This window comes from Parasteatoda tepidariorum, chromosome 8 (assembly GCF_982258835.1).
Source record: "Parasteatoda tepidariorum strain Cologne lab strain chromosome 8, Ptep-v5.0, whole genome shotgun sequence".
Lineage (NCBI taxonomy): Eukaryota > Metazoa > Arthropoda > Arachnida > Araneae > Theridiidae > Parasteatoda > Parasteatoda tepidariorum.
In genome coordinates, this window is record NC_141762.1 from 6453943 (window position 1) to 6466962 (window position 13020).

Below are 13020 nucleotides of genomic sequence, written 5' to 3' on the forward strand. Positions count from 1 at the left end.
GAAACATATAATCCAATTTCTTGTAAATGGAACTAAAAATGTCTCATTATTAAATACTGAAAATCAAGTTAAAAATAATTTTAAAAAAACCTATTAAACCTAAAAACCTATATCTATTTTATCACTTTAAATTTGTGATGTCATCAGTTAACAGTTCGAATGAAGTTGGAAGCACTATGATGCCAATTTAAGATGTGTTTCTAAGGCAAATCAAAAATGAATACAGTATGCATGTGCAACTTGTGATATCCAGTAGTTAGTTTTCCTGAATTAATAGAAATTTTTGTACTGTCATAATAATAAAAAGTTCTAATATTCAATTTCCTTTGCAGTACAATATACTCTCGATACCTCAAACTTTGATGTTTCGAAAACCTTGCTACAGCAAAATAATAATTTCTCCCTTGGCATTATATATTTACCCAATGTTAATTTGAATTTCTATGGGTTTCTTCACAAAAACTTGAAACCAAATTTTTTTGGAAATGGAAAATTAATTTTTTGCGGAAGAATCACAATGTAAGTTTATTATAAGCCATAAACTGATTCTTTTTTTTATTGCATAATTATTTTTGTTTTACTTTTAAAAATAAAATTATTATTGTTGTTGTATTTAGACTTACAGTCTACTATCATTACAAACATATTTATTAGTCATTATTCTTATGTTTCATGACTCTACTTTTTAGTAGACTAATACTTTAGAATTTATTTTCTACTTTTTAGAAAATGAACTTGATCTACTATTTGGAACATATTTATATTAAAATAAACACCTGAACTATGATCTGAAATAACATCTGAATTTGTTATTTAGAAATTTTTTTATCGTACCTTCAACTTTGACATATCAAGAGTATACTATGCTTGCAAGCAATATTATACAGATGAAATTTACTTTATAAATAAATAAAAAAGTAAAAATCATTCAATTCCTTAATTTCTAATAATTCTCATGTAAGTTACCATATAAAATAAATGCTGTTAAAATTCATATTAGTTTAATGAATTTATTTTCTTAAATCAATCCAAAAATATCTTAATATACGAATACTAAAAATAATTGGTTAAATGGGTAAAATAAACGCAGTGTGCATTGTAACAGAAGAGTCACATAAAAAAATGATACTCACAGTTGACAAAGCAGGAGAATCTGGCACATTTCCATCATACTTAATATTGCCCGTCTGTATGTGCCTCATAATTGCCAAATGTAGACCCGTATCTCCATCTTCATCCTCCACGTTGATGTCTGCCCCTGACGAGACTAAGAGTTCTACCAGGGGACAATGGCACTGACTCACAGCAAGAAGCAGGGGTGTCTGCTTGCGATTGTTTCGCACATCAATTTCACAATGACCCTAAGAGATAATACACACTTACTGTTATTTTTTTCGCATTCATATCATTAAGTCTGGTGCATAGTTTTTTCAACTGTTATATTCTCAAGTTCATGACAACAAGGTTTGACTATAGACCTAGTAACAAAACGTCACCACAGTATCAGCAGATAATTTTTAATCTCACTTAAAAAAAAAAAAAAGTTATTGAGATTCCTTTTTAAAAAATCACTAACCTTGCTTCCAATATCAAAATTATAAGCCTGAGCTGAGAGAACATTGCAAAGAACAAATATGTAAATCATGTAAGTGTTCATTATTGTTTTTCACTTCCTTTTAAATATCATAGCATAAAATTCAAATTAAATGAAAACTTGCTTTTATTTATAATTTTTAAATTCTTTATATTTTCACATTTTGCTACAGATATGTTAGATAAAGCAGAATGTTCAAATAAAAGTATATGTCTGATTTCATTTGGAGTTGAAGACAAATTTGGATAGCAGAATGTACTGCAGTAGATAAACACCATGGATTCTGCTTCCAGGTTATAGGATAAAAACAAGAAATTGTACTGCAATTGTTTACTACAAATTTAAATTTTTTTATTTAAGATGTAAACAAACAATTCAAAACTATAAAATGTAGGATTTAAATTACCTGAAATAACAGTGTTTCGGCCACATTGAAATGACCATTTAAAGCAGCTAAGTGTAAAGCAGCAAAGCCATCATCCTTTTTGCCATCTACTATTTGTCTGGATTTATTTATTAATCGCTCAGTAGCACTGAAATACAAATGTTTTTTTTTTTTTTTTTTATTTACAAAAGTTACTAATAATAAGAAAAAAATAGGAAAATAGAACCAATGAACTTACAAATTGTTTCCTTTTAAAGCTGCATGATGTAAAACATTGAAACCTCTTTTGTTTTTCAGGGTGAAGTCTATTTCAGGAACATTTATTAAAAGTTCTAAGATTTCCAGATTATCTTTACTAATGGCATCATGTAAGGCAGAATCCCCATATGAGTCCTAAAATATACCAAAGTTGTGCCACTTTTACATTTAAAAAAAAGAAAAAAAAAAAAACATCTGGAACTTTAACTACAATAGAGTACACCAGGGTGTGAAAATGAAGCTTGCCATTGGCGGCTAAATATTATTAGAAGGCCAGTAAATATATTTTAAAATGTTGTGTTTCAATTCAGATTATCAAACCAGGAAGTAGTGTCCTTATACTGAGGATAGATTTTATGTTTTTTATTTGGAGACTGCTTCTTTCTGAAATTTTTTGAAATCTGTATTCATTTTTAGTCAAATTATTGTTCATAATCAAAAAGTGCTTTTGTGTCAACATTTTAATATTTTTTATGCACACAAAATAAATATGATGCAGTGTTTTCATCATAGAAAAAAAATGGGTGACAATTTCTCACCCTTTCTCAAAAACAGGGTGAGATTTCAGAAAGTTAAGTGAGATTTCTAAAAACTGAAAAAAATACAAATAGACTCGGAAAAAAAAATCATTTCTTTTATTATAATACATTTTTAACGTCTTCTATTTTTTAAAGCATTGAATATTTTTGCTGCATCATCATAGAAGATTTTGCCTTTACTAGGTATTTGTCCATCTTACATTAGTCAGGGATGAGAGTAGTCAGAAAGTAAAAAAGAGGAAATCCAAAAAACAAAAAAAAAAAAAACAAAAAAAATGGGAAGAAAAAAAATAATAATAATAATATATATATATATATATATATATATATAAACAAAAATTTGACAAAAAAGTGCAATTTTTAAACTTGTAAACCATGTGAATATAAATCCCGATATGAGACTTTTAAATCACGTAAATATGAAACTCCTCATCGAATTTAAAAAATGCGAAAATACAAATCATGATTTTTTAATTTTTTGATCACGATGCATAATTTTTAAATCGCGCGATATTACAACCACAAAAACGAATCACGATATTGGATTTTAAGCTCACGTGAATACGAATTGCTACATAGGGCTTTAAAAGCTCGTAAATACAAATCGCGATATTGATTTTTTAAATCTCGTAAGTAAGAATCGCACTGTACAATATTTAAATCGTCTGAATAAGAATCGCAACGTTCAACTTTTAAATCAGGTAAATACGAAAATCGAGATTTGATAATAAAATCGAGATTTTAAAAATGCATAAATACAAAACACGATATTGGATTTTTAAATGTCGTAAATAAGAATCATAATATACGATATTTAAATAGCGTAAGTAAGAATCGCACTGTACAATATTTAAATCGTCTGAATAAGAATCGCAACGTTCAACTTTTAAATCAGGTAAATACGAAAATCGAGATTTGATAATAAAATCGAGATTTTAAAAATGCATAAATACAAAACACGATATTGGATTTTTAAATGTCGTAAATAAGAATCATAATATACGATATTTAAATAGCGTAAATAAGAATCGCAATGTGCAACTTTTAAATCAGGTAAATACGAAAATCGATGATTGATATTAAAATCGCGTGAATAAAAATCGAGATCTGAATTACGAAAATGCGAGCTATCCAGCCGACGGAAAAAAAATACGGAAAATCTTATTTTCTGTGCGTGAAATCGGAGAAAATAGCTAAAATAAGTAAAAATGCGGAAGGGTTAGCAGCTAGGGCGTAGATTGAATTTTCTGTTTATCTTTGAAAATCGTAAATAAATATAATTATTTTACTTCAATGACTGAATTTAAAAAAAACGGGATATTTATTTAAAAAAACGAAACTTTTAGAGAATCGGAGTTTTTGATAAAAAGGCTGAAATTCGAGAGACAAAAAAAATCTCATCCCTGTATAAAGGTCAACCAGTTTTATCCCAAGGAAATGATTTTTAGAGAAACTTCAGAGGGAGGAAAAGGGACTTCAACAATTTCCCTCCGCGGAAAATTAAATTCCTCATAAAACATTTTAACTTGGGCAAAAAAAATTTTCAGCGGAAATTAGCGGGGAAAATGGAAAAATCTGCAAAAAAGCGGAAATCCGCGAATCCGCGGAAGAATCTCATCCCTGATTAGTGCATAAAAAAATTTGAACGTCTTATATGAAAAACCATACCTACAGTAAACACGTGGTTGCAGAGAAATGTGTTCTGAAAGGGGTTCCGTGGTTCGGAGGGGTTGTGTTCTGTTGTTCGAAAAGGTTCTGAACAATACCTACTGGTAAATAGGGAAGCTAGATAACGGGGCGGATGTCGAAAATAATAAAAGATCCAGGAAGAAAAGTGAAACTGATTTTATTCTAAATGACGTAATTCGAAGCTTTTTCCAAAATGCGAGAATTTCGCGCATTGAAATTGATTTATAGAGTGCGCAAATTTCTCGCGGTAATCATTTTTTAATGCGAGAAAAGAAAAAAATATGCGAGATTCTCGCGCTGTAGTGAAAACACTGTGATGAAATATTTTAGTCTAACTTTAGACATGAAATTTCACGCCCAGAATTAAACACATTGAAACAATGGCAGCATTTGAGAACAAATATTTAAATAAGTTTTTGCATACAAATTACGAAATAAATTAACTATTATTATTGACATTTTCAGACAAAATAGGATTTTTTTTAAAAGTTTTACAGTAAGATAATTTATGTAGGGTTATTAAAAACATTAGTCTCAGATTAATATAGACTGTAGATTAATGCAAACTATAATAAAATTTACAAAATATTTTTCACATAAGGAGTTAGGATTTTTACAATTAAAAAAAGGAAAATAGGATACACAAACAGCAAATTAATATTAACAAATATAAATTAATTGCACTATTCCCCCATTTTGGCATTGATAATATTTGTTACAATTTTAAATTCAGAACTTTGAACAGGATTCAAATAAAAAAGTGGCAATTTAAAATGTTGATGTTCTAAAAATATAGGTTTTGTGATGTAAGTTTGAGAAATTAATTTCTAAATAGGCCCTTGTAACAATAAAATTTAGCTATTTTAAACCTCCAACTAGAGATTCTTTTCAAAGTTATAGCTCAACACCGAAGTGTTTTAAAAGAGGACTTCACAGTAAATATTGAAAGTAAATGTTGATAAAAAGCACAGTGCAAATTTAAGAAATTAATTTTAAAATGACCTGTATAATTCATTCAAAAACTGTTTGAGGGAAAAGAGCTGTTTCTCTGATGTTAAAGGAGGAAAAACAAGTACTAACCTGAACATTAACATTGCAGTGGTGCTTGAGAAGAACTTTCACACAATCTAAGTGCTGCTTGTTTACAGCCACATGCAATGGACTACATCTTGCTTTATTAACTGCATCTATGTCAGATCCTTTTTTGAGCAGTAAATCCATCACAACGGGTTGATTACTAGAAGGGGAAAAAAAGCATTATCATAATTGTATACAGCATAGATCAAGGTTTCGCATTTTTTTTTCCTGAAAGAAATCTTATTCTACCCTGAATATTTCACTCAACTTGAAATTTAAAATAATACATGATTTTGAGCATTATGAGAATTATTTTATTTTATTAATGGTCGTCGAACCGCCAACCCAATTTTTGGGTTTACGCCTACTGACATTCAACTCTGTAGCCTTGTAATTTTGAGCACAATCCAGAGATCCACGGTTAGCCTAACGACAAGAGGACTCTAGTCTATGATCTGTCTGTTCACTAAGACCTCCATGTTCACATAAGAAATCATACTTCTGGTGATACTGAATTAGAGATTGGTCGCTCTCTGGTTCAGATATAAAAAAAAATTACGATTTGTAGATCTATAAATGTGTCCACCCAATAAACGGGCTGTGATGTGTGCGAGGCTTAAGTCGTATTTTAGGCTAAAGGTGGTGCCACAGAAAAAAAAATACCCTCTGCCTTAAATTTGCTTTGTTTAACCAAGCAGGCTAGCTGGTATTGGCAAGTGACATTAGAAACAACAAGAAATCGATTTTCAAAAAGCAATTTATTTACGTATTTTTTGCAATTTTTGAATTTTTTTTCCAATTATTAAATGACACTGAATTAAAAAACTGACTTAGATATTTGATAGTTGTGGGTGAGAGATGACAAAAAAAATATTAATGAATTTAATAAGCAAATGATGCAAACATTTACCCGAAAGCCGAGTAATGCAAAGCTGTATCCCCATCATCATCCTGGGCTTCTAAGCTACTGCCAGCTGCAAGGAGCAGGCGTACTATTTCCAAGTGGCCTTGATGGCTGGCAACTTGCAGAGCTGTCTTTCCTGAACTTTTCTGATCCACCTATTCATACAGAATTAGAACAACATTTTAATACTTAATTAAAGCAAAGGGTAAAACAACAAATTAAATTTTTACAGAAAAATTGGATATCAAGTTATGAAATTTTAAAAGAAAAATTGTAATTAACAAATTTTATAACTATATTTGCATATTTTCTTTTCCTTAAACTAAATAAGAAAAAGTTTGAAACAGAATATTGAATTAATGGTTTTAAACAGCTTACCCAATTCATTCAGAATTTAAATAATATTGAAGATCGATTTATAAATTTTTTAATAGAATTTGAAATATTTCACAAATATATATACAAAGGAATTTTAATAAAAGCAAATAATATATTCATGTAATCTTATATGGCCAAAATCATTTGTTAACATTTTCCCTTTATATAAACAAAATTTTATCCATTAAAGCCAAAAATAAACCTTCTAAACTTAATTTCAAAAACCAGGTTGGGGGAAAACAATGTTTTTATTTGTTTAATACACAAAAGATAATATTTTAAGCTCCAAATCAAAAGTAACTAAACAGTTCAAAAACATTTCATAGAAAACCTCTTTTAAATAAATGTTTTCACTCAACACCTCAAAACCATTTTTGCATCATAAATATGTTAACATTATTAAAAAAGAAGTAATTGAATATTTTAAATGCAATGAAATGTGCAGCAAGTTAACTTTAAAACACAATAAACATGGAAATTAACACTCGACATATAAGTGCTATTTTAGTAATGCGAGTAAGAGTGATATCTTCCCTTGCTTGTTTCTAATATGAAAGTAATATATTTCAGTATTATTTACACTAATATCATTATTTAGCAATATGCAATTGATAGCATTAATATTAATCAGATATAATAAAATATTGAATCAGTACAAATTTTGCTTCAAAAATTAATTTTATTATTATTTTCAATTTAAAAATAACAAATAGTACGTAAAAAATTTCTTTTTTATCTATTCTAACATAAAGCAGCTTCAAGTTTAACATTATGCTTATTAACCCACAGAGGATTAGTACCCTTTATTTATGAACCTTCATATGCAGGTTTTCCTGCACCAAGAATACAGTTTTTCCATGTTATTGAATAAGAAAATAAATCTCAACAAGAAAATCTCAGATACACATTTACCCAAGAGCTCAATGCTTTGAGGGTTATTATAATTCAGAATTAAGTAAAATTACGTACAACTACAATACTTTAAATGAATTTTGAATATTTTTGTTAAAACTTTTTGATTTTTTTTATATGAAAAGAACATTTTTATAATATAGTAGGGAACCGATTATCCGGAACGATCGGGATCATTGCTATTCTGGATAACTGATTTTTCCGGTTTTCAGAATCGCTACGAAAAGCCGTTTTTTTTATTGTTAAACCCAACTAAAAAAAATAATAATTTGGAAATTATCTTAAAAAGAAGAAAAAACGATAAAGTAATACACTAATGATTATTTCCAAAATGATGGTAAGGTAAACATCTTTTAAAAAAGAACGAAAAATCCTGAAATCTTATGAGGAAAAAAACATTTAAAAAAAATAATAATGGCGGGAAAATGTATCGAACTTCTTTCCGGTTTTTTTGGTTTTCTGATTTCAGGATAACGGGTTCTGTACTGTATTATAAAAATGAGTGAAAGCACAATGCATACATACCATACAAATTTAATTACTTTGATACGAGAAAAAAAAATTAAAAATAAACTTGAAAATTAAGTAAATCAGCCCCCACTTATTTTCAATTAAGCTTTTAATTGTCGCATGCATAGAAAAAAATAAAGCATCTTTAAGGATCTGGATCTTTTTTATCTAAAATTTTTCTATAATAATAATATTTAAATAACTTTCAAAACTATCAGAGCATACATTTGGTGACATTCTATTTTATTCTAAGCATTTTCAAAGACATTGTTAATTTATCTTCACATAAACTTATTTTCTACAGATTATATCCCTCAAACGCAATGGTATTTAAACATTTAAATATTACATATTTATGTTTAAAGTATAGATTCCCATTAGCCTTTGAACTCAAAACAGCTTTTCATTTGGTTCGAATCAGACTAAAAGTATTCATATGAATAAAAAATTAAAATATTAAAACATAGGTTTAGTTATTAATAAATAAAAAATCATTTGTTTGAACCAGCAAATCCTTTCTAAAATCAATTTACACAATTGTAGAAATAGTTGCAAAAAACCTTTATTCTAGTGGTAATATTTTTTATTAATTTGACATAAAATATCACTGAAATTAATATTTGTATCAATAACATTAACAAAATTGGATATGGTTTAAAAAATAATTGATAATAATTTACCCTAAAAAAAGTTTATAGATGCGTAAAAAAAAAAAAAGAAGAGAAAAAAAAATTAACCATACTTTATCGGGGAATTTTTGCAGCAGGTCTCTTACAACATCAGTGTGACCCTGGGCTGCTTCTCTAACAAGACGATCGCAGCTTGCTAAATCTAATTGGTGGGGTTCAGCTAGTAGGTGACCCAGCAAAGGATCTAAAATGCAATAAAATATTATAATGCACATTTTATACAAATCATTACAATTTAACTATACAATTAAAAATATTTATATAACAGACAATATTACAATAGAATTTATATGGTGCATATATATAGAGAGAAGCAAACTTTAACTGAAAATTGAATATCATAAAAATACAAAGGTAATGCAGATTATAGGGCTAAATTAGGAAATTTGGAATTCATAAAAACTCCATACTTATTAAAAAATATATATAAATAGGTTGCATTTTCAACAAAAAAAGTACTGATTGAATGAATTTTTTAATTGCAATTTGTTATATTTAGTTGCCTGTAAATTTTGTCTCATAAGCATTAGAAACAATGAAATAACTTGAATAACTTTTAATTCAATGACTAAGTTTCACTTACAAGTTGAATTTTTTTTAGATTAAAAATAAAAATATGTTGGGCGATAGATAAAAATATAAAAATAATTTTTTTGTATTTCCTTTTTCAAAAATAAATTAGAAATCATTGCAGCACCCATTCCAAAACCTGCATAAATATATCAACATGTCACTGTTATTGTAAATTTTTTGATTGATTTTAGAAAACTCAGCATTTTTGAAATACTCTAAAAACCAGGAGAAAACATAGTAGCAACATTAAAATAATTATTAAGAAATAAAACAGAAAAATTTAAAAAAAAAACCCATCTATCTAACATTATTTTCATTTAAATGGGTAATTTTTTAAATAAATAAATTTAAATTGAGAATCAAAATACAGGAAATTTTGCTATATGCTTGCTTAATATAATCTTATTGAGTTTTTGTCAAAAAGTAAAAAGCAAAAGTAATAAAGTAAAAAGTAAATCCATACACGATAGCAAATTAATATTTATATGAGAAAATAAAAGTTATTGAAATCTAATAAATCAATACTGAGGAAGGCAAGACTTAAAAATAAGAACAAGAACCCCTTTGCTTGTTAAAAAAAAAAGAGAGGTCAAAATCGATTATCAGAAATACCACCAAGTTTAATAAACACAAGCAAACTGGTTTTTAAATTCTTCATTTTGCTTTCCTGACAAGTAATTTGATAACCTTTTGTTACTCCTTCTTTGAAATATTTATTTGTGACCCCTAATGCATATGCTTTTTTGACAAGAATGCTAAAAATACATATTAAAGGTGGTTCTTACAGAGCACTTTGTATGTATTCAATAAATAAATAATATTATACATACGAGTATGTTCTTCTCTCTGATTTGCTGTCATCGTATTATTCATTTCCGTAGCAGTACCAGGAACAGATGTCACACATAAAGGATTGAATGTCCAGGTCTGACCATCAACATTAACCCTCAAGTCTCCATCAGAATAGATTTTTGTGATTTTACCAGTTTTACCTAGTGCCTATTAAAACAAATTCCATTGTTAGAAAATTAAAATGTGTAGAACAATACATATCACTATTTTTTTTTCTTTTTTTCAAAAATAGTGTGATAATTTAACCATTTACGCACTGCTGTACCTTTTTTTTTAAATGATAAAAAGGGGCAAAATGATAAAAAGCAGCATATTGAATCTTTTAAAAAACTAAGCAAACTCAACACATTAAAGAAATAAAATTAAAAATGTATTTAACAATTTTATATTAATTAGGCAAAAACCACAGAATAAATGAATACAAATCAGTTATGAACACAAACAGTTTCTTAGTTTCATAAAAAGAAAAAAATTATTAACAAATACACAATTTAATATTTAAGTTAGAATGGTCAAGCAGTCAATATAAACACTGCTTTATTGTTTCTCTCAGCTTGAAACGTCATCCACAGTCAAACTTCATGCAAATAAATAACTGGTATCCTAAGCATAAGGTAGAAAAATATACTTTCTTATTTTCTTTAATTATTTTTTCAAGAGTTCGATTATTTTTTGGCGAACCAGAAACCGAAAGAGCAACAGTCACAATACGAATAATTTGGAAAGTGGTTTGGGCCTCTATTATACCATTTAAGAAGTCTATTACCATGAGCATTTTTTAATGTAACAAGTTTGGCACAGTATGAGAAATCTGTTTGTCAATCATGACAAGTTTCTGGGTCAGCCTCAAAATGTTATATTATAGATAGAAAAACTGCATTTTTATCATGAGTTAAAAATGACTAACCTCCTGCAATTATCCCTAGTTTGTTTTTTAGCCAAATACATTTTACTGATGATTAAGTGCGCAACATCATATGAAAAAGGGCAAAAGGAAAGACATTTTCATTCATTTTTGGTATTGAAGTAGAAAAGAAAGGGTAGACTTAATTTTCTCTTATAAGTGATAACTATGCTTAAACTTTCAGCAAGATCTCAAATCAACAATTTAGTGACATAAATTTAAAAACAATTTACTGAGCAATGTCAGATGAGAAAGGGCAAAAGGAAAGACATTTTTATTCATTTTTGGTATTGAAGTAGAAAAGAAAAGGCAGACTTAATTTTCCAGTTATAAGTGATAACTATGCTTAAATTTTCAGTATGCACGAGCTCAAATCAACAATTTAGTGACATTAAACTGAAAATCTTTCATATGCAATAAAATATTTATTTATTATTGTTTTTAAACGAATATGTTGTGTTTATAGAACATGCAAAGAAAAACACTCACCGTTTTCATAACCTCAATCCATTCCCCGTGGCCTTTCTGAAGATCTTTCATCTTGGCAAGGTCATCGATTATTCGAACCATATCACCCAGAGAAAACAGCTGAATCTTTAATTTGAAATGAACACAAAAATAATTACTCCTGGATCAATTTAGGTTAAAATTTGAGTTCAGACTTTAAAGAAGAAAAAAAAAATTACTTTTTTCAGAGCACCAGGATGAAAAGTCCATCGATTGTTGCAGCCTTCATATTGAACCCTTATATCTCCTTTGTCAGTCACACGATGAACTGTCCCAACTTTTCCAACAAACTGAAAATACAATATATTTATTTATGCATCCAAGTTTTTATTTGTTTATTATTTTGTTAAATAATAAATGTGCATAAACGCATAAATACAACTGCTGTTGGTAAAAAGAAGAAAAAAAATTCTATTTATTTATAGATTTTTTTTTTTTTTTTTTGCATTTGTAAAAATACCTTTAACTTTAGCTTAGAGCAAGTTGAATTTTATTTATGTATAACTTCAATAAACATATTATTAAAAATATATCATAATACATTTGAAAATCTAATACTAACTGCAGAAAAAAAAAAAAAAAAACTTGAAATGTTAAAATAAATTGTGTTATCTTAACTAAAAAAATTTCTGGTTTCTAAATATTTATAAAAAACTTGACTATTTCTTTTTTTAAATTGCATTAAAAGAGAAAAGAATTTAAAATTTATATTTGAAATATTTTTTAAAAATATATGTCAACGTGAATGACCGAAATCGAGAGAATGTCGACTTTTGGCGTTGCATGTCAACAATCACATAGTCGCTTTGGTGGAAGTCGGAAATATTTTTGATATCCGATTTGATATTCATTTATTTGTTGATATTATCATATTTATTCAATATTTTAATATCAGCAGCTATCTGATTCGAAGAAACATCAGTATTTGGAGTACCGGTTAAATGCATACTGGGCAGTGGCACTTGATCATAAAAAAATATCAGTGTAGGGTATACCGGGCAGTGGCACTTAACTAAAGACCTAGTATATATTTTGGACATTTACCAAAGCAACTATGTGATTGTCAACATTCACCAGTGGAAGTCAACAATCACCCATTTTGGTCATTCACTGTAACATATATACAGTAGGGAACCGATTATCCGGAACGATCGGGACCATCGCTATTCCGGATAACTGATTTTTCCGGTTTTCTGAATCGCTACGAAAAGCTGTTTCTTTTATTGTTAAACCCAACTTAAAAAAAAAA

The 13020-nt window shown here is 28.0% G+C and overlaps 1 protein-coding gene across 1 annotated transcript in view; it reads right to left on the minus strand.

The window, feature by feature from the left end:
* mib2 (E3 ubiquitin-protein ligase mind bomb 2) overlaps positions 1 to 13020 on the minus strand; it is a 50173-nt gene that overhangs the window by 6161 nt on the left and 30992 nt on the right. The window contains exons 7-15 of the mRNA XM_043039675.3: positions 11951 to 12061; positions 11754 to 11858; positions 10339 to 10507; positions 8989 to 9119; positions 6453 to 6601; positions 5546 to 5702; positions 2218 to 2372; positions 2001 to 2127; positions 1134 to 1361 (exon numbers count right to left, since the gene is read on the minus strand). Coding sequence (XP_042895609.1) covers positions 1134 to 1361; positions 2001 to 2127; positions 2218 to 2372; positions 5546 to 5702; positions 6453 to 6601; positions 8989 to 9119; positions 10339 to 10507; positions 11754 to 11858; positions 11951 to 12061 — 1332 coding nt within the window. The remainder of the gene's footprint in view (positions 1 to 1133; positions 1362 to 2000; positions 2128 to 2217; positions 2373 to 5545; positions 5703 to 6452; positions 6602 to 8988; positions 9120 to 10338; positions 10508 to 11753; positions 11859 to 11950; positions 12062 to 13020) is intronic.